Genomic DNA, 22,909 nt, shown 5'->3' on the forward strand with positions numbered 1-22,909 from the left:
ATGAGGTAAAGGGAGAAACAGTATAACGCGTAGATGAACTCGGCCTCCATGGACATGAATTTTGCTTGTTTCAATGTAGTAGTAACATTACAAATACACTAATAAATGACAAATTTTAGAGCACACGAAAGTAATGGACTTGATAAGTGAACCTCTCTACATCAAAGGGACAAACCAAACTCTCGTAAAAAGAGGAGAAAAGAAAAGCAACAAAAGAACAAATGAATATATGGTTGGGCCTCCTATGAATTCAATATCTCAATCAATCTAACAAAACTAACACTAAATATATTCAATCGATATATAGACGAATAACACAAACACTAATGCGATTCCCTCTGGAACTCCCTCTCAAGCCTGCAAGTCTTGAGCCTTGAATTCCTCTGACTGGAGAAGCAGCAAGGAGTGTGAAAAACACCATGTTTCACAAGAGCAACTGTACAACAAAATGCTGCAAGCTAGCTAGGTCGAGGCCAGTAGAATATAAATGAGCTGGGAAACAGGAACATCCCCGTTACTCTCCTCGCTTATGGGAGAATACATCACCAATCAGCACCAAATTTGATGATGTCTGTCACAGTTTCTTAGGTAAGTTATAGGTCTTCTTAAGAAACTTTGTAGCAGCTTCATCATTCCTGTAACACAGAACTCGCAACAACGTGTTGGGTTCTGTAGGGTTCCACTGTCCAGATGTTGGAGGTAAGGGAAGTCGAGATTTAGCAGAGGAGCCATATGCTTCCAAAGTCAAGCGTCTAAACCGCTCGATGAGGCTATCTGTATCTGCTCGGAAAAGTGGAAGCACATTTCTTGCCGTGGTTGAAAATTTATCGATTACATCATCTGGCAATCCATCTCCATTTGCCCAGAAAAGATCCTTCAGGGACCTGAAATCATCCTCTATTATCTGTGAGTCCTGTGGAGAAAAGGCACGTGTTGGCCCACCAGCAAGCAAAACCAACAAAAAGCCATCAAATGAAGCCCTCATCATGTCTGCAATAATACGAGTACGGACTCTTTCATGAACAGTATCTGCTACAACAGTCAGATTATGCTCAAGCTCCTGGAGGAAAGGCTCAATTCTAGAAGATGAAGGATCGCCAACATACAGCGAATCCCATAAAACATGGCTTAGATCATGGAAGACAATTTTATACGCAGCCCCTTCGGACAATTGTTGAACTGCTTCAATGCAGGAAGCTGGTGTGAGTTCGAACTTTTTCCCCAAAACATTTGAAAAGTCTTCTACATGGGCAGATTCCGAGTTCCGCAGCAGGGTAATTATTCTTTTCTCAAGAACTTCTAACTCCATCCGTATTTTATGCAATGAGTTTATACGTACACATAGCTGTGGCAACCCAAAAGAGCTATCTCCATTGACGGTTGCAACCTGAGGGTTCCTTCTCTGAGAAGTTATCAACTTCTCTTTCTTCTTCCACTGAAATTTTGTCCCAGTGGTGCATCTTGTTAATGCTGGCATTGTGGGAATATACATGTTTCTTGATCCTGCATAAGGAGAACCCATTAACTGATTGCTACAAATACTGAAAATTTTAGCCACGAGCTATTAGATAAGCAATACTACCACAGCCAGATTTTGCTTTAGTTATATAATATTGGAGACATTTATCAAGGCCGACGACCAAGTCCGGAAGCAACGCGGGATGCATTGGTATTGGCAGCAGAAAGAATGCCTCCAAGGTCTCATCAACTATTCGCAAAACCTCTACAGCTGAAGGAGCACATCCCTCTTGATTAGCTCTTGGATTCCAGACCTATAAATTGTAAAAAAGATGAGAATGTGAAACTAAAAACTGAAATCCAAATACAGATATTTGTGGAGTAAAAGATATTTCATTGGAATCAACACCAAGATATGAATGCCATACCAGTGAAAATCATTAATAAGAATTCGTGTCCCGATAAGACCTAGGAGAATTAATTCCTATATATACTATATGCAAATTGGTTTGGGAGAATACCAAGAACTGAAAACTTGATTATTTACAATGTTTACAGCACGGCACAGCATACCCCTGAAATATGCTGCATAAAGCTTCTAAGAGTAGAAACATTGAAGTGCTACAACTTAAATATGTTACACATACATAATTGGTCAAGCACAATGCACATGCATCTTTATACGAGTACATGCATCTAATTTAGTGTGCATGAAGCACTTGATATGAAATTTGAGTTACATGGCTACTGGGTTGTGAAAGTAAAGAATTATAGAGAGTACCTCTTGTTGAAGATTTCTGTCAACCCATTCCTTTAGCCTGTCTAGTCTTGTCTTTATCCATACTTTTACCAAGTTGGCTATCGCACCTTCAGCTTCATAAGGAGGCATCTCGCGAATTATGGCCTTCCCACCATCATCACTATCCACTGAATCTTCAACAGCAATTTGGACAAGGTCTTTTTCCAACTTATCTGCGGCTCTTAATATTTGCACAGCATCTGGTGTCAACTCTGTAATGCCTGAAATAAATTGCTTCAGCTCATTCCCGTAGCATGCATGTAGAGTGGCAACAGCAACACCTGCGGCAAAGGGGTGCCATCTCTTCAAGATAGGACTAAACATGTCCTTCTCCTTGATTGCAAGCTCACCAACATCCTTGGCAAGGATGGCAAGGACGGGAAGGGGATTTGGCTGGTTTCTTGATGCTCTTCTGCTTGAATCAGCCTTTTCCATTCTCTGCAAGTCAGGGTACAAAAAGATGTTACTAATCCATTTCCTAAGTGTCATGAAAATTTTAATTTTGCATGCTGCATATTCCATGGATAGATAGGTTGGAGAAGAAGTACCCGAGAGAACTCCCCTCATGTGTACCCAAAATGGTTTTATATTTCAGTTAGGCCAAGGAAACGGGTAGATCTATAACATAAAAGAATTTCATGGATAAAATGTCGGATGACTTTGTCTGATGATTACTTTATAGATTAACTCTATGCAAGTCACCTCTTCAACTAGAAAAATTGGAAGTCCTAGTTATTTCGATGTCAACTACACCTCATTACTAATCACATCTTCAACTTGCCTGAGCAAATGCAGTGCGGAGCGATGACCTAATATAAGTGTCGATCCTGCTAAGAGCCACATCAACTTCAGTTTTTCTTCTCCGGCGGTACTCATTTGATATATCTTCGACTAAGATCTTAGCAGCCAATACCCCGACAGACACAATGCTTTGCATGGAATCAATATTTCCACTGTCGAATGTTTCATGATAAGCCAGGAGTCTTTTCTCAGCCCAACCCAACATGGCAGTCAATGTAGAACTCAAAATCTTGGAATAAGCTGGATCTTTTGTCATTTTCACATCTTTGGCTACTTCAGAGAGTTGACTGTCAGCAGCATATAATAGATCAATCTCAACTTGCCCCGTAGCAACATAACGGTTGAACAGAACCCATGTAAAGCATAGATTATGTAACATTTGATTCAGTCCAAGGATTCCCCATGTTTTCTTTATGAGTTCCATAAGCTCATCAACTTCCTCTACAATGGATGTCTCGTCATTAATATCGAAGCATGCTTCCAGAAGCATTTCATAGAGACGGAGATTCAACGGAAAACCATCTGCCCAATGGCAGGATTCAAGCACAGCTCCATCAGATGTCCTGCTTGCAAGTGCCATCACTGTAGTACGAAGGACTTGCATTGACTCGTTATTCCTCCCAGTCTCTATTGGTCGGTCCAAGGCTGCATGAATAATTTGGCGCAATCGTTGAGCAGCAGTATTAGCCTTTTCCAGTGGCATGTGAGGGTGCAGAAGGAGACCAGCCTCAAGCATTCTAAGGTTTCTCTTCTGCCATGCTTCATATTCTTCTTGATCAGTAAAATCTGAAGCTTTGAATTGTTGCAATAGCTCTAGCGGAAGAATCATTGACTCCGTTCTTCTGCCAACCTACACCAAGTCAAAGTATTAGATCAAACACAAAATATCATAAATCTATAATCTAAGTAGCATAACAGTATCATTCTATCACTTTATCTATACCGACGCAGCAACAATAGCCCCCAGAACTGGAAAGTCTGCAGTTCACCGGAATGAATATTAAAAAAATACGTCACCGTCAGAAAGCAATCAGAAGTATCTTCTAATATTTTCTTTACTGTTGTTAAGAGCAAGAAGTTTTCTAACTAGCGAAAAAGTCAAAAACACAGGAATATCCTGCTGCATAATCAAACACAACCCAAAGGGATCATTCACCATGTAATTCAAACTCGAGAAAACCCCAAAAACACACATTCGCACATGTTCCCCAAATCAAAGTGTTGGCTTTTTAACTTATCTACTTAAACTCATCCTGAATTCAGCAAAGTTAACCTTAATTTTCTAATAAAGAAAATTGGTCCTTCAAGAACAAAACGGTAAGCTCGCCAGAAAATATAATTCGGTGTTCCTTCCTACCAGAGACGTTAAACAAAGACTAATAAAGAAACCAGGAAACAAAAGGGATAAAAATGGCAAACTATGAAATACATATGAAAGTAATAATAATGAAAAAGAAATTGAAAAACAGAATTTAGCAACACAAAATCAGACATCACCAAGATCCCCTCTTTCATTAGACTAGCACCTCAAGCTTCAGATCAGACAGTTGTACTTTCCTGTACATTAAACAAACTCAAATCCCCAATTTCACTCCGAAGAAAATATATTCTCAGCTCATCCCCATCAACTCCAATGCCTAGAACCCAAATCAAAATCCCAGAGTCGGTTAAAACAGAAAAATGTAGAAACTCAAACACAACCCAGCCACTAGAAATAAATCCACTCAACCAAATGCATAACAAATTAAGTCTTTTTTCCCCCTCGTTAAAGCAGTTTCTGTAACCTGGCCAGCAGAAATCCTCAATAAACCCCTACGAATCCTCGAATCTGAGGCCTCCGAGACCCTCATCTGCACTCTCATAAGCTCCCCTATGGTCACCGGCCTCTTCGTTTTCCCACCGGCAACCGGATTATTCGAATCGGAACTCCGTCTAGAACTACTGGATCTCAGCCCCAACGCCTTCTTCATCTTGGACGCCGCTGCCGAGGTCAATGACTTCTGGAGAGTAGCAGTAGAATTGCCATTAGTACTAGTGTTGGTAGGTGAACTGTTATGATTGGTGTTGGAAATGTAGGTGAGGGGTCTGGAGGAGGAAGAACGGTTGGCGGATAGGAAGATCTCGTAGGCAGAGGAGCGGAGATCGGTGTCGGAGAGAGTGGGGGTGAGGTCGCCGAAGGGGGAGGGGACTGGGGATAAAGCGGTGGGGGTGATGGTAGGGGTGAAGCGGGAGGTGGCGGAGGAAGGAGAGGCAGTGGTGGCGGCAGTGGTGGTGGTGGAGGATGAGGAAGAGAATGAGTCTCTCTTGGAGTGGCCGAGGGTCCGGTCTCGGAAGAGAGACGCCATTGACACTCCGTGTGTAGAGAGAGAGAGAGAGAGAGAGGAGAGAGTGAAGAGAAGATGAGTCAGAAAAAAGTAAAAGAAGGGGAGAGAGAGAGAGAGGAGACAGAGTTCTATGATAGATTTATTTCTCTTTTTTCAAGAAACAATACAAATTACTATTACGTTGTTAGAAAATAAATAAACAAAAACCAAAAACACAACAAACAAACAGTGTCAGAAATTAGAAATGTATAATTTATTGAAAACATTCCAGATTTTGATGCAAATGAAATTTGATCGAATTCAATTAATTACATAATCATTTTTTTTAAATTATATTCAAACTCAATTTAAATTATAATTTCTCATCAGACCAATTAAAGTCTCAGCATTATATCATGATTTGAGCATGACTAAAAATAAGAGGTAATAACATAGTGTGGTGAGCTATCCCTTTCCAAGTTAATCACACAACACCACATACAATATTAGTTGAATTGATGTATTATAAAAAAAGAAAAATTGCAGAATGTAATTGTCAAAATAATAGCTGGAATGCAGAGGAAAGGGGTTGGATTTCCAGTGTGGCCATATCACATCACATATGCTTTCCTTTTATTTTTTCTATGTGTGTGTGTGGGTTAGAGACAGAATTAAATTAAATTTAAAAAATTACAGAAAATCTGGGCATCTTCTTCTTTTCTTGCATTGCATACACCAATAATACAATTACATAATATAGCTATCTTATAATGCATTTCTTTGTATTTTATAATTACTGCCCTTAGCTGTGAGTGTGAATAAAAGAATAAAACGCCCATTACTAACTTTTGACTTTAATTTCATAATCTCAATACATCCATTCATGAAAATATAGAGTTTGTCGTCTTTTTTTACGTGTTTATTATGAGTGTGACTTGATTTGATAAAAAATTATTTAATTTATAGTGTATTTATTTTAAATATGGTAGTGAGATTGGAATGACTATTAAACTAAATAAGAAATCATCTAATTTTAATTTAAACAAATATATAACACATATTAATTAAATTTAACCCCAATTAGTTTTCCATCTCTAATGTACTCTCAAATTCACCCAACATCGAAACAGTAGCTTAGACAAAGTATAAAGTAAAATTCTGTGATGAAAAGGATGTAACGAAACCAACGCATGTCCATTTTTCTTTGTCTTACCAGCTTTTGCTTTAGGGATGTCGGCAAGGTTTTGCAAGTAGTCATCATTCATGTATAACTTACCAATAATTATATTTACTGGCCTTAGGCCATGTTTACTTTCCATTATAAAGAATGATATTTTTTATAGTGTCTAATAGTTATTTATTTTATTTTTTTAGCGTGTCTGATACATTTTGGACTGGCCCGATATTAAAGCCAATTTTTGGGTAATTTATAAGGGTAGTGTTTTTAGTTCTGCATGCCGGAATTTTTCTAAATTTAGTATTGCAGTTTTAAAATCCTGATAATTCTAATTTTGTTCCGACCAATTCTAAATTTTTGGCTTATCTGAGGTCCAAGCTAAGAGTTCGTTAAGTCCTTTAGATTTTATTTTGATTTCGAGTTATAAGCTTGGAGCGTAGTCGCGCTCACTAAAAGTATGTGGGAACAATATTAGATAAATTTGAAGTATAGTCCTCCGATATTTAAATAAAGAAGATGGTGTGAATAGGAAGCTTAAGAGTATGTGATGCAGTGAAAAGAATAGATTTAGAGAGGTTGAAGGATAGCAGAAGACAGTTGTTATTTGTACATATGAGTTGGGAGAATAAGTCTTACAAGTTGTAAATGAGAGAAAGACAGGTGCAGGTGCATGGTCCATGTGACATATGCCGCCGCTTCATTAATCCAGAGACGGGGAACACACACAAACCTCCCCATCTTCTGCCTCACCCTAAGTCGGGTTTATAAATTAATCAAATTACTTGCATAATTTTTTTAAAGAACATCATGTAGTTAATCGTGTCTGCTTGATGCGATCTCTCCTGATATGGGTCTATTATAATTACACAAAGTGTTAGGAGGGGTTATATTCCAATGAAATTTTAACAAAAAAAATATAATATTTTAGGCCCTAAGGAAAAAGAAAAGAAGAAAATTCCAGTCTATCCAATAGAGAAAATGCTGTTTTCTCTGTGCTACAAGGTTGAGGCGGGTGAAAAGATCACAACGAAAATTCTGATAATAGTTGGTGGTTGGGAGTTTTAAGAAAGAAAACCTGCATCTGATGGAAAGGCTTGGTGATGATTTACTTTCCTTGATTTTCAATGAAATTGACGACCTCAATGATAGGAAATCACTCTCTCAAGTTTGCAAACAATGGTTGCGAGTTGAGGGCCTTCAAAGATCATCTCTACAAGCGTTTGAGCCTGATCTTCTCCCCAATTTCCTGCCAAGATTCCCGAATTTGATCAAATTTCAAGCACCGGCAGAAATTTCTAATTCCCTTATCCAGTTTGTAGCCAATACCTGCCCTAGAATTCAAGTGCTTAACCTTAATTACAGGGAAAAAGGGGATCTCTACTGCGAAAATGTGGAAAAGGATGATTTTGATGATGAGGGTCTTGGTGATATTGCCAAGGGGTGTTGTGATTTGGAAGCAATTGTATTGAGGAGGAGAAGTGGAATTGGGAATCCTGGGGTGGCTTCATTGGGAGGGTTTTCAAGAAATTTGAGGAATCTTGATTTGGGGTGGTGTAGGAAGGTTTCTGATGAGGCTCTTGACTCAATTGGGTGTTTGAATCATTTGGAACGGCTGGATTTGCAGGGGTGTTGGCTGATAACAGATGTGGGTTTGGCTTTCTTGGCAAAAGGGTCTGTGTGTAATTCACTGAAAAGATTGAATCTTGCTGAATGTGATCAAATCACGGACTCCGGCTTGATTTATTTGAAGGAAATGGGCTGTTTGGAGGAACTGAATTTGGCGGAGTGTGGACCCAGGGTGACCGACATTGGTGGTGAGATGGCTGTGGCTGCAATATGGACTTTGAAGAGACTGAATCTGTCATGGTTGGTTAATGTTTCTGATGTGACTCTGGTTGCTCTAGCTCAAAACTGCAAGCATCTGGAGGATCTTGACTTAACAGGCTGTGAATTGGCATCGGGAGCTGGCATCCGTGCCTTTTCCAGGCATGATTCTTTGAAGGAGCTCATTTTGATTCATTGTGGTTATGGTTTCAGTGGTCATGATCTTGAAGAGTTGGTTTTAGGATGCACCAGTTTAGAATGCATCATTCTTGACCAAAGATTGAGGATATGGATTCCTAAGTCAGTGCAAGAAAACTTATCGGCCCACAATTGTGTGTTAGATTGGATGTGACAGACGAGAGGAATTGCTGTCACAAGTTGATTTTGCAACCTACATTTTAGTTTCAGTTCTGAATTATGGATGTCTAGTTATACTGCAGCTACTCTGCAACATAGAAAAGTTTGGATTTGATGCACATTTTGTGATGGGAATGATTTGGAAGGGAAGACAGACGAGAATACTTGAGGAGCATGGAAGAAAGCTCAAGATTTGAAGATCAAGAACACTGTGAAATTTCTTGGATGGAATTGTTTTGAGGCAGCTGATGATTTGTTTTTCCACTGTGCTGTACTACTTACAAATACGACTCAACTGAATTTGAATTTGAATTCGCATTTGATTTCTACTTGTGTTGGAGTAGGCTGTGTTTTGGTCTCGGCCTTAATGGTTCAGTTGGATAATGCGTACTGGGCGGGCCTATATCAGTTCTGGGTTGGGGTTGGGACTTCAGACTTGTCTGTAGTATGGGTGAATGAATAAATATTAGTATTATCTTGTTTCTTTGTTTATTTTGAATCCAACTCCCGATTTAGAAAAAAAAAAAAAAGTAAGTGGAGTATTTAAGAAGTATATTATATTATATATAATGTGGAAGGAAAATAAATTTCAAAAGATTCTATGAGATTTTGCACTCATTTTATCAAGAAAAAGGTTAAAGTTGGTAATTTTATTGAACAAAAGCCTCCCACAAAGAAAAAATAAATGAAATATAACAGAAAATATTGTTCAGGAGAAAGCGTATGCAGACTGAAAAACGAGGACAAAGGAAAATAGCGCACCCAAAAACATTTCCAGCAACAGCATACCGGAGAACGGCACCCAACCCGGGTTATCCTTGTTTTACACAAAAAGAAGAAGAAAGAACAGAAGGCCCATGGATTTTTAGGATAGCAAAAACCTCAAGTTCAAGAACACAAATGAACAGATGTCTTCTTTATCGGCAATCAGAGCTTTTGGTTCATTACTCCTCAGATTTTCAAATGGGGGTCCTCTTAAACCCTCTAACTCCTTCTCTCATCATAGTAAGTAAACCCTTTCTCTTTGCCCTTCATAATAAAGATTGATTTTTTCATTCTTTTCTATCTATATGTGGGATTTTAGTCATAATGGAGATTTCTTGTGGATTGTGGTTGAGGAACAGTTTTTCTGAGTAGAAAGCTATCATCTCTTTCTTGGTACTCGTCTTCTGGCACATGGACTTCCTTTTGCGGATTTCACTATGGAAACTCGGATAGAAAGATCTCAACTTGCCCGCCTTTGTGTATGGGTAGGCGATCCTGTAAAATCGCGGGCAGAAAGGTACTCGCTTGCGTGTGTGTGTCTGTGTGTAGGAATGTGACTTTTTGATCTTTCATCGTTTGGAGCACAGATTTTTGTTCAATTCTATCATTTAGGAGACTCTTAGAATAATTAGCTAAAGATTTTGATTGAAGAAAATACTGAAGTGGCAGCTCTGAGGAATGAGAGGCATAAAAGTAGAGTTGTAAATTTCTAGTCAATGTAATGTAAATTCATATTCTCAATTCAGAGGGTCCAACTCAAAGCATCCAACTAATTTCAACAACGCTTTTAATAAAGAAAATTTGCATTGGAAACTGTGAAGGGATTAAACTTCGGCTGGATTCTCTTTCTATGAACTTCATATATGTATCTGTTTTTCTAGATTGAGTTGTTGTTCATCTCCAACTGTTACTTATATGCAGTTTGCTTTGGAGAAAATGTGTTTAGAGCATGGCTCGTTGATTTCGATTTACCTTTTCCTGCTTGTTTGGTGGTCGCCTGACTTGTAGGTTGAAAATGATCTGATGTGCATATTGTACGGGCCAGATCTTAAACGGAAATTCTTTCAAAAAGAGTTCTTCAAATGATGATCAATCTACATCGAAGCTGATGAACATTATAGTTTACTGATCTTCAGTTTTCTTTCAGTTGTATAATGGACGTTTTACACAAGAGTTGCAGTGCATAACTGATATGCATGGTATCCACTATGACTGACTAGGCATATCATGAACTTCGTTTATTGGACTGAGAAGATAAGTTAACCTCCAAGCCACCACAAAAAGAAAGAGAAAAATGTAAAAAGGAAAGAGAAGAAAGGAGAAGAGTAGCATACGGCAGCGAGAAAAGACAATAGCTAGGAACATAATATGTTTGTTGATTTCATTTCGTCTTATGTCTCTAAAATGAGGAGATTGGTATTTCATGGTTTAGATCTACTCTTCTTATGCAGACTGCTCAGGATGCTAAGAAGGCAAAGCTGTATGCAAGATTTGGGAAGGAAGTTGTATCAGCGTAAGTTACTTGTGATGACGTTTTGATGATATGATATAAAATTTATAATATATCTGCTAACATGTAGTTGGAAAGAACTAAGATGTAAAACCCATTTACTTTAGAAAACCACGTAAAACCTCTGATGATGCAAGGTGTATTTATTAATTAACGCTATATTCTCAATTTCCTGCACTATATTCATTTTTTCCTTTGGTGAGATTTTGTTGGTCTTTTAAATTATAATTATTTCCACTTTATCTAACTTCCAATAATTCAGAATTAAACTTCTCCTTGTTTTGGTTGGGTTGTCTATTTTGGGGTGGGGGTCCTTGGCTGGTGGATGGCATACTAATGGAGAGCCAAAAGTTGGTTTATTCTGATGGTGTCTCTGGGAATGAGTGATGACTTGCCATGCTGGTTTCCAGCTCATGATATTTTTTATGAATGTCCCAGGGTCAAGAAAGGTGGTTCAAGTCCGGTATCTAATACAGCTTTGGCTGCATTATTTGAGAAAGCTAAGGAGCTTGATATACCCAGGGATATTATAGATCGAAACATCAAGAGAGCCTCAGAGAAGGGTCAGGAAGCCTACATTGAGAAATTCTATGAGGTAGTTGGTCATATTTCTTGCATTATCTTCATACTAAGAGATGCCAGAAACTGGTATTCATCTTTTTGTTGATTAACTACTCTGTGTCTTCATAGGTCTATGGGTATGGTGGAGCAGGAATGATTGTTCAGGTGTTAACGGATAAAGTTAACAGATCCGTAGCAGCAGTGAGAGAGGTAGTGAAGGACTATGGCGGGAAAATGGCAGATTCTGGATCAATTATGTTCAAGTTTAAACGTGCTCGGGTTGTAACTGTAAAGGCTACGGATGCTGATAAAGATCAGCTTCTTGCCATTGCTCTAGATGCTGGTGCTGATGATGTCATTGAACCCTATATGGATGAAGATGATATGGAAGATGCGGAAAGGTACAAAGGACTGTTTATTGTACGAATCATTATCGAATATGATACTTCATTTTATTTTCTTATTTCTTAGTTTAACTTTAAAGTTGTTTCATAAATACCAGTTGTTTGTGACAAAGTTGGAATGGTGTTTTATACACACACAATTAAAACCATTTACTATCTTATCTGTCTATTTCACAATATTTATGATCTGCCCTTTGCGATTTGAAAATCTAACTTGTCCTTTGTGGTAGACACTATAAGATTGTAACTTCGTTGGACAACTACACCCCCATATTGACAAAACTACGTGAGGAAGGAATACCATTTGAAACTGACAGTGGATTTGAGCTTCTTCCTTTAACGCCTATTGAGGTATGCAATGTAGAAGATGAATTTTGTATTAGTTAGTTCCTCATGCAAAGTTTACATTGTATGACATTACTCATCCCTACACAAGTTTTTTCATAACGTAGATATAAAGAGCATCTTCCTCATATTATACCAAGCATTTTCTGTTTCCACAATTGCTTTCATTGTAAGGTTGCCATGTTGGTTTTACGGGTTGCAGGTTGATGATGAGGCTATGGACTTGAACAAGGAATTGATGTCCAAACTGCTTGAGCTAGATGATGTCGATGCTGTATACACAGACCAGAAATGATTATACCTACCACAGTTTTTAGAGTTAATCCTTCTTTCATCATCTCAGCTGCTCAGCAATTAACCTGAGGTTTTGGGGCTGTTGGATTTGCGGCTTGCAGTTTACTCTCATGGATCAAGTGAAAGGTAAATGGGCCTTCACTATACGAGTACTAGAACTGTCACCTAGAAAATGGGTAAAGTCTAGATAGCACAATGAATAATTTCTTGAAGAAGACTCATCTTTATTACCCTTAAATGCAGTCAACAGTAGCTGGAAATTGCCCATTTTGTCAAGTGGGAGATGAATCATAGTTTCATTAAGTATCAATATTACTCTGCTATTCTGTTCATCTAGCGATCTCTTATGCACCGATATGGTCTGTGCCTTTTTTTTTCCCCACTTTACCTGCCTTGTTTCTATGGATATCAACGATAGGTGGCTTCTTGGCTTTAATATTTGTTTCTTTCAATTAATTTATCCATGGAATCATCAAATTCTCTTTTGACACATTTTGCTACCTAAAATCTACTTTTATAAGATTTCAGCTGCAATTTATACAAACAAAATAATAAGTGACTATAGGCTATAGAAATCCTGCTATACCCTTATTCATGATACTTGTATTCATCCGCATCAAAGAAGTTGATATCTAGTGACTTCTTTACAGTAACTCTGTTAAATTCATGTCTTTGGAACCCAGCACCCATGCAGTCCATAGGGAAGACCATAGGGGAACTTTGCTCTAGCGATTTCTTCAAATGTAGATCCATCCAGCAACAATGCATATCCTTCCCCTTTTTTGTCACTGATCATTGAGATTACCACCCCTGTGCATTATTATTACATGTTAGTATTCTGGTTGTGTTATATTACTGCATTTCATCACATGATCTAACGTTAGTAATTGACATGTCTATAGCTTACCATCATCTTCCTCCGTTGCACCTGGCCTGGGGACGAAGAAAGGCTCAGATGGTATGGAACCCTCGTCAAACCAGTTCTTCGCCTTCTTCTCCACCAAGTCAATCTGCAAAACAATTAACGACAACCCTCAAATAGTTAGTTCACGGGTACTTGAAAACTAAGTGGATGACATCTGTTGCTCGTCTTCTGTGTATACCTTAGTGAGGGTGTTGGGGAAATTGCAGGGCCTGTGAGCACCACATGCATAAGCATATCTGTATTTCTTGCCTAGGAAAGCAGGATTCATGCTGCACATGTCCATTCCTCTTCCATGTTCATTCGGATCCAATGCTGCCTCTAAACTCCCATATGGGCTACCATCCATTGGGATCTTGAATCTCCCAACCCTGCATACGAGTAATATGCATCGACCACCCATTAGTAATCAATTACACTTTAATTATAATTTCATGGTTATGATTCTTGTCTCGAGTAATATACATGTTTTACTTAATAGTCTCGTGCATGCGAAAAGAACGACTAATAGTTAATAAAGTTAAAGTAGAATACAAGTGTTAATTTTGAACCACAGCCACCAACCTGACCTTTCGCCTTCACCAAGGATGAAGAAAATCATTATCTCCGTTGAAATTGTGGTGGGCACTTAATTAACTAATGATTGATGCAAGTTTCATTATTAGCTAATTTAATGGAGAAAACAGGGATTTTCACTGGAACAGGAAACCAGCAGCAAAGTGCCGGCCATATGGGAGCATTCTGGCCCAAGTCTTGCAATTTCTGAAATTCTGTCAAAAATATGTATCTAATGTAATAGTTGATATCTAGTTTTATGCGTTAGTAGTTGTACCTTGCGTCCGGTAGGATATCTTGGCCGGAGAAGGATCGGAGATCTTGGAGGGCGAGCTTCTGCAAGATGGTGGTATCGGCGTTGTGTTCGCAGCAGTCGGCGATGATGGCCGTCACCCTTCCATCTTCGTCTTGCTCCTCGTATGCGTTTATAAAATGGAATGTTACGTACAAGGGAACTTCCACGCTTGCCACCTTTTAAGTCAATATCACAATTTTTTACAAGTTATTTTAGTCTAAAAGTTGATGAAGAACATACATAGGCACGGAGCTATTCATTAAATTATTAGGGTTAATTATATTTAAACCTCTTTTGAAAATGTAAAATTACATTTTTTTTCAAAAAAGTTGTAAAATTACACTCATACTCTCACTGAAAATTCACATTTACACTTGACCTTCTTTCATTAGGGTTTGAATGAGAAATGCTGACATTATTAAAAAAATATAGAAATTTTCAATTTCACTCCTCATTGAACATTCTCATTTAATAATTTTGTATTCATAAGAAGAAAAAAATTAATGATGTTATAACCTTCATATATAGATAATACATTTATTTTTTTACAAGTATAAAAATATACATGAGAATATTAAATGAGTGACAAAGTTGAAAAGTTATGTAATTGTTTTTTTGCTAAACATCAGCATTTTCTGTCCGAGCTCTAATGGAAGGGGTCGGGTGTAAATAGAAATTTATTCCAAATTTTTTTTTACGGAAAATATAATTTCATACTTGCAGAATACGTGTAGTTAACCTTGAACAAAGGTGTAAAGAGTGAAAGTAAATAATTAATTAGAAGACTTACAATGTTGCCACTAGCTTTGCACATAACATGCATATAAGCTTTGGAGTGAGGGTGCCACTCGAACTTGAATAATGGCGTGGGCTCAGCCTTTAGCAAATTTTGGGCACAATACCTAAGTGGCATCTCCGGAACCACCACATAATGCTCCGTCACCGGAAAGGAATGGACCCAACCTGGTGCCGGCCTGCCCCGACAATTCACTCGCCCCATCACCTTTCTCTCGTTTGTTCCCGCCTCCATCCTCACCACTAAGTACCCCGGGTTTATTAAATCCGGTAGTAAGGTCAAGAACTCACGATCAGTCACAATCGGGTGAGCCGAGTGTATCAACCCACCCAAATTGTCACTATACTCGAACTTCCCTAATGTGTCCAATGTGTCGGGATCTATGACGATAGATCCTTTTACTGTCTCCGTCAAGCAAACAACTCGGCCGTCCCCGAGCTTCACGACTCCGGTGTTTGCGTTGTCGGTCAATGATGCACCGGAGAATAGGTTAGCTAGGTCGCCTATATAGGCTAAGAAATTGTCGGGTTTTGGGATTTCGGAGAATTCTCTGTAACATAGTTTGTTATTCTTCTTGGCGGCCTTGTAGGCTTCGGATTCAATTTGACGGTGTCCCATGAAGAGGCGGCCGTTGTCGAAGTGGAGGCGGACAAGGGTGGCGTAGCCGTCGAAGAGGTGGCGGAAGTTGTAGTCGCCGATGTGCCATAGCCCCGGACCATTCCTTAGGTATGTTCCATTCTGCATGGAAACAAATTAATTTTTTCCAATCAATTATTTAGTTAGTGCTAGTTGTTAATTAATTAATTAGTGCATTAAATTATATATTTGTAATGAGACTCCCACGTAATCGGGGTCAAGAGACCATGACTTGTTTTCTTGGTGAGGAGAATTTGTATTTAAACAAATGAATTAACTATTAATTGTTACTTAATTAAACTTTTGAAAATGCATCATAGATTAATAGAGAATGCTTCCTCATTGTATATTAGCTATATTTATTATATTATATATACTATTTAATACTATTTTGATATGCATAAAAGAAAATTTTACGTGATATATATGCAAATTAATAATTTTTTATGCTGATATCAAAATACATATTCAATATATATACTACATAATTAATCTTGATCTTTTAATTATAAATATAGTCAATTTATTTTCCATATATATAAAATATCGATATTATGTTTGGATATATATATCAATGGAAGAACGAGTTAAAAAAAACATATAAAATGAGGTACGTAGGTAGGTACCAGCCAGAGGGGGATTTGGCCTTGAACCTGAAGCTCACCCTGCCATCGTTCCTGCTTGACACTAGTCCAAGCTACAAGCTTCTCATAATTAGTTTGAATTCCTTGTTTGGGGAGAGCAACAACTGGTGTTGGTCTACTAGCAACATTTGAGATGCTTAACCTTGGACTACCAAACACTACTTTTCTACTCAAAATTGTATTCTTTTTCTCTGTGGAAATTCTTTTCCCCCCTGCAAGAAACGACGACGATTCCATATCATGTGTTGTTAATTTTGTCGAATAATAACTAAAGGGTTTGATGGAAGAAAACATGAGGGAGAGGGAGGCCATTATTGATGCTAATCAACCTATGTATCTATGTCTGAGAATTGTAGAGAGTGTATGGAGGGAGACAGCATATTTATAGGACCTATATATATATATATATATATATATATATATATATATATACAACCAAGGTTGTAATTGGGCTCATTACATAACTATGATGTAACATTTTTTATGAATTAAATTAGTGGAATCTTGACTGCTGCAATTCCTCTTTACTACATGACATATATGGTTGATAATAACATACCATTACAAAAACGGAATAATAGGGTTTTGAAATTACCAAACAGTTCATAATTTGGCAATGATATGGAGTGGGTGCGTTAATTTGTCTAATCAAAATCAGATTTATTTGGAATTACCATTGTTTATTACTATTATAATATATTTAATTGGATTTGTATATTGTATTCATGAAATATTAACTTGGATAGAAAAGCATCTGGTTCAACTACTTTCCCCAATTAAAACTGATTGAATTCCTATTAATTTAGACAATCTTGTTTGTCTATTACCTTTTTAGTTGCAACTTGGTTTTAGTTTTGTTCTAATTCAACAATTAAAAGGAAAAGAGAAAGAAAGAAAGAAAAAGTACCGGACAACAAGTACACGATGTATGGTCCAAGACTGAGGTTACAAGAACAAGTTCGAGATTATGGGTTCGAGTCCCACCAGATGTGTAGATATTTATCTTATTTTATATGAATTATTGCAATTTATTGATTAAATCCAGAATTATTATATTTTATTATTTATTGATATATGGATTGGAACGATAAAATATCTAAAAAAAATATATAGGATGTATGATTTGTCCTGAGAATGAGGAAAGGAATATGCCAATCATAAACAAATATATATAAAAAGAAAGAATATGCCAATCATGATATTTGTTTTATAATATGTTTTTGTTGGTTTTTTCCTTTACAAATATATATATATATATTGTTGATGGTAACATTTTGATGCGACATGGTACATTAATTGTGTTTTTAGCATTTTCCCTAGTTTGGTTAGAGAGATTACAAGGAGCCAATATTGCACACGCACGGTAGGACCTCCAATCACAATATTAGCCGTGCAATGCGACTTTTACTAGTCATCAACTACTTGAATCATCTATTCTCCTGCTATTTATTATTGTACGTCCTTCTATTATTATTCTTTTAATTCAGAAAATTATATTTAATTGAAAATTGAATTTTTATTGTTATTTATAATACGATGAATAATTGTTCAAATCGTTGATATTATGTGAGCGCGTGCAATTATCTCATTTCGATTAAGCTCTTATTATATTTTTAATTGCGATAAGGAGCTTAATTGGTCTCATACCAATTAATGTAATTATACAAAATTAGTAGATTGAAAAAAATAAATACATAGAGAGAGGGATGAAGAATGAATGGGTGCGGGTGCGGGTGCGGCCGTTGAAAGTGCAATTTCGTAAATGATGATTTCTCATAGTCCATACTCCTTTGGGAAAGTGGGGTTTCTTGAAAATAATTAAATAAATAGGAAATACAGTATGTGGAATTAGGAGAAATTAGGGTCCATCTGTCTCCCACCTATACCCTCTAATTATGAATATTCTTCACACTCCCACCATAATTATACCATTTTTTTACTTTTAACTTTTACAAGATATATAACAAAAATAAATATTCATCATTAAATCCTAACAATAAAAATTATCTCGCCCGTAGTGATGATGTTAATGATATATTTGTGATCATTTAATTTGTAAATATTATTAATATAGTAAAGATAAAAATACTTATCATTTATTGTAAATCATATATAAATAAAATTTTAATTTCACCACTTGATCATATGCTATTATATATACAGATTTAATAATTTTATGGTGTGTGGGAATGAAGTTGTAACCAAAACGTCATGTCTACCTTAACCAGCAATTGAAATGAAGGCAAATTGCTAGTGTCCCTTCATGTCTCATTGATTCCTACACATATCAATCGAAGATGAAATATAAAATGCCCAATTTGTTTGTGGCGGACAAAAATTAGCCTTCACCACCAAACCCATCATTCTAATGATTTTTCACTATTTGTTTTCTCCTCCAACTTCACCATTTTTTTTTAAGTATTTATATAAAATTATATAAATACATCAATGAACAAAATAATTTCAATTCAGTCAATATATTAATATAACTTAGAACAATAAAAAAATTACAAAATAAACTCAATAAAATAATATAAATACATACGTAAATTAAGACAAATACGTACACATTTAATTAAACTCAAATTCATTAATAGAAGTTCAGTCATAATTCATGAAATTTTAATTTTTGAGCAGTAAATTAAGAAGTGATTGAAAATATAGATGTGAGTTGATCTGTGATATGGGTGGTTGATACAATATTAGTTAATTTGAAATGTGGGACGATGCTAATTGCACTAACGTGTCGCGTCGGCAACTTGCTTGATAGCTGACTTGGTCAACCTTCATTGTCTCTTCCTATTATGTATTACACATTCTTACGTCATATGATGTTCACTTCACCTTCATTCACATTCTCATTTCATTTTCATTTTCTTACTTATAAACATGCAAAAAGGAGGTCGTAGCAACCATTTTTATATTTAATATGATCAAAGAATTTTTCTATCATCATAAATTATTCAATTTAAATAAATAAGTACTATATATTTAAAAAATATGATCTCGATCCAAAAATCCAGATCATTAACTTTGACGAGTTTGATTCATTTTATGACGAGAAATAAAGAACATAATTTATAGAGAATATAAGACCGTATCCGCTTATAAGTTATGCCACGTTAAAATGCAAAGCAAACCATAATTATGTTTTATAATTGAGTTAGAAATTTTACATTATGAGTGATATCATATCTAAATTAGTTACAATCATAATTTATAATTCTGTATCACAAAAAATAAATATTGGTTTCATCTAAATTTACCACGTCAGTAATGAGAGTGCGATAACTTAAATTTGAATTCAAGACCTCGTTTTTATTTAAAATAAAAGTAATGATTCTTTAAAAAAAATAAAAATAATACCAAACTCAATTAAATATTGATGGCTGTCTGAAGTTTGAATTTTTTGTTTTTGATATAAGTCTGCAGATTGATTTGAAATCCTCATTTTGTGATTAAAAAAAGAGAAAGCAGAAGTGGGGACTGAATCAACTAAAGTGGAAGGAGAGTGAAAGGATGGAGGTGTAGGAATAGCTAATGGTTGAAAAAGGCCAATTCCTGAAGATTCTTAGTGCCCATCAGACCCATAATATGTATATATCACAATCATGATTAATTAATTGGTTTAAGTCAACTTTAATTAAACAATGGGCTTCAACCACGATTTAGGATTAACCCCATAATTCTTTCTCAAATTAGGTTTGGCAGTTACGGAGCAATTGTGATATAATTGTTATGTGATTGGTCACTTTTAATTCTTGAATTATATATCAATTATACCGCAAATGCATTTATTATACTTATCGCATAATTAATATAAATCCGACCAAATTCAATTTGAGTGGAACAACACATACAACTACCCTCGGATTCTTGACATTGACATCCATCTTATAATAAATGAAAAATACATTTTAATTTTAATAATCTCTTTATTTTAGTTAGATGGATTTTTCAATTTTAACTACCTCTGTTTGGGCTTTTGGCAGTATAAACAAATCAGGCCCAGAATGTTAAACCCAATGAACAGTTGGAAGTCAGATCAGCTGTCAAAGCCCCACAATCGCACAAATTTAAGGCCTCCGACATTGTTGTTTATAGCCCAATAGTATATTGGCCCAGAATGTCACGCGAGTTTAATATATTCCCTGAAATCATAAATCGCTTATAAAAATACTTACAAACTGCTCAGTCAGCACAATTCTCACATCGACAGAGACAATCGAAGCTAATACCTTTTGGATTTTTCTTTAATTCGACGTAAGTTAAGCATGTTTAACTTCTTACGTACTTAACAAAACTACTTAATTTTCCATCCCGAAAAATTTATAAACTCAATAATGTTGCATTCAGACTGACGGGTTTAAAATTAGGAATTCCAAATTCATAGTAACAAATTCACAAAATGTTTTTGGACACTTGAGTGCTGCAAAAATTTTCAAAAATCTTGAATTTTTATTTTAAACTTATATTATGTAAAATAGTAATGAATTTTAAATTCGTCTAATACAAAATTATTTAAAAAATCTATTCTCGAAATTCATTTCTCAAATCCAAATGATTGCATCCAAAGGGTTGGACGTCGGATGTTGTCCAGAGCTTCTTGGACTGAATGCTAAAGAAAAAACATGTCACAAATTTTGGGCATGAGTGCAATGACAGTGATGGGTTGAAATTTGGCAAAAAATGGTGGTCCTATCAACATGAGTCGTACAAAAAATGCAGATTTTCATGGGTAAAAAACTTAGGTATAAAGAGAGAGAGAGAGTGGTTGGTGAGTGGTGGTGAATGGAACTCATCACATGGGCCTCAATTTACGTTGTCTCCAGGAGTGAAAGTTATAGCCGACAAGAGGGTGATGACAGGCTAATGGGTAGCTGAAGACTTGCTGACACTCCTCATCCTCATCAGTTGCAATCATGCAACTTAATATGTCTCCCAACTCCAAGATTTGGGGTGAATTTGTGAAAACCTGTTTTTCACTTCTTCTCCGTTTTGTGTGTGTGCACTCGAAACTGCACGCACGGATTATATCGTCTTCTTTCCCTTTCACTTTGTCAGATCATTACATTTACACACTCTCTATTACTACCTCAATTTGTTACTAATCAGCTTCAATCATTGTCTCTTTCCACCAACTATGTCTTCAATAATCAACTCTTCCCAAAACTCCAATTCGGATTAATATCCCTTAAATATGAACTAATTAAACAGTAAGCGTAATATTTTTACCCCACGATTGATAAATCACATATCATGTGTAATATGATTGATTTGGTTCGACTAAACTTGATTTGTATACGAATTTTTTCATTTTTCATAGCCTCTTACACTTTTTTTTACGTATAGTTGATTTATTCTCAATCATCCCTGAAAAATTACCTTCTCTAATCGTAATTAATCTCTACCAAACGGATATTTTGTTTTATAGTAAATTATATTAAAAATTCTTGAAATTACATCTAATTATACAAATATTTCTTGGGATATATCACATCAACACCCATTAGGTAGTGTACCTTTTATTTTATGAAGAGCAAGAGATATTTATATGATTAAGTCTAGTTTCTTTGTTTTTTTTTAAGAATAGGTAACTGAGTCTAACTTTAATAAACAGTCCAGATATTTTATTTTATTAAAAAATGTGTTTGTCTCGAATTTTCTGTTCTCATAATTTTTTATTCCAAACATTGAAATGGACATATTATTCTTTGAACTGAATTTTATTGGAGATAGTATTATTAAATTTAATGTAATTGCAGGATGACGAGATAATTAACTTTAATTTTGGAATCATGACTTTATCCATTCCAAATGTAAGAAAGGAAAGGAGTAGAAGAGAATATGTGGGTTGAAATTAAAGGGAAGAAAAGAAACTGAAAGCAGACGAGAAAAATTGAAGGTATTGAGCACGTGAGGAGGACAAAATGTGTCGTTGAAAATTGCTGTCTGTCATTTATAACTATAAAATGAAGGAATAATTATACCCCCTCTTGTGAGATTTGGTATAATTACACATAAATTTTTTATAGTTTAGAAAATTATATTTAATACATTTGAGGTTTGCTTTCATCTTACAAATAAGTACATTCGTTTAAAATTCACTGAATTTGCTGATATTAACAAAAAAACTGAATGAAATCGATATTTACCTTCAATTGGCTGATTATTGAGGTCAAACAATTTCTCTGGAGTAAAAACCCTCATAACAGTGAATCTATACCTCCTTACATGCATTAACAAGTAAAGACTTATGAGAATAATTTGATCATAAAAAGATTTATTTGATATGAAATAAGTTAGTGACAAACCAATTATGTATTAATATGAATTTTTTTTTAATTTTTTTTGTTAATAACAATACATTCAGTGAATTTTGACTAATGAATGGATTTATTAGATGAAAACAAACCTTAGAGGTGCTAGATATAATTTTCCAAATTACAAGAAATTTCATTAA

The 22,909-nt window shown here is 35.8% G+C and overlaps 4 protein-coding genes across 4 annotated transcripts; 2 read left to right on the forward strand and 2 right to left on the reverse strand.

Moving 5' to 3' along the window:
• On the reverse strand, window positions 114-5,505 carry LOC105164739. Its single transcript, XM_011083481.2, has 5 exons — window positions 4,843-5,505; window positions 3,039-3,908; window positions 2,240-2,695; window positions 1,583-1,772; window positions 114-1,503 (listed from the first exon to the last, which is right to left on the reverse strand). The coding sequence occupies exons 1-5, from the start codon at window positions 5,401-5,403 to the stop codon at window positions 575-577; spliced, it is 3,006 nt and encodes a 1,001-aa protein (XP_011081783.1). The 5' UTR covers window positions 5,404-5,505; the 3' UTR covers window positions 114-574.
• LOC105164740 (F-box/LRR-repeat protein 14-like) lies at window positions 7,139-9,048 on the forward strand. The gene has a single exon (XM_011083482.2). It carries the CDS (start codon window positions 7,623-7,625, stop codon window positions 8,712-8,714), a length of 1,092 nt encoding a protein of 363 aa, XP_011081784.1. The 5' UTR covers window positions 7,139-7,622; the 3' UTR covers window positions 8,715-9,048.
• Window positions 9,382-12,901, forward strand: LOC105164741 (probable transcriptional regulatory protein At2g25830). Its single transcript, XM_011083484.2, has 7 exons — window positions 9,382-9,724; window positions 9,844-10,001; window positions 10,936-10,997; window positions 11,433-11,589; window positions 11,685-11,956; window positions 12,190-12,310; window positions 12,507-12,901. Exons 1-7 carry the CDS (start codon window positions 9,628-9,630, stop codon window positions 12,597-12,599), a joined length of 960 nt encoding a protein of 319 aa, XP_011081786.1. The 5' UTR covers window positions 9,382-9,627; the 3' UTR covers window positions 12,600-12,901.
• LOC105165056 (carotenoid cleavage dioxygenase 8 homolog B, chloroplastic) lies at window positions 12,630-16,803 on the reverse strand. Its single transcript, XM_011083932.2, has 6 exons — window positions 16,429-16,803; window positions 15,161-15,904; window positions 14,353-14,546; window positions 13,702-13,891; window positions 13,506-13,608; window positions 12,630-13,408 (listed from the first exon to the last, which is right to left on the reverse strand). Exons 1-6 carry the CDS (start codon window positions 16,756-16,758, stop codon window positions 13,263-13,265), a joined length of 1,707 nt encoding a protein of 568 aa, XP_011082234.2. The 5' UTR covers window positions 16,759-16,803; the 3' UTR covers window positions 12,630-13,262.

The sequence above is a fragment of the Sesamum indicum genome, linkage group LG6, assembly GCF_000512975.1.
Source record: "Sesamum indicum cultivar Zhongzhi No. 13 linkage group LG6, S_indicum_v1.0, whole genome shotgun sequence".
Classification (NCBI taxonomy): domain Eukaryota; kingdom Viridiplantae; phylum Streptophyta; class Magnoliopsida; order Lamiales; family Pedaliaceae; genus Sesamum; species Sesamum indicum.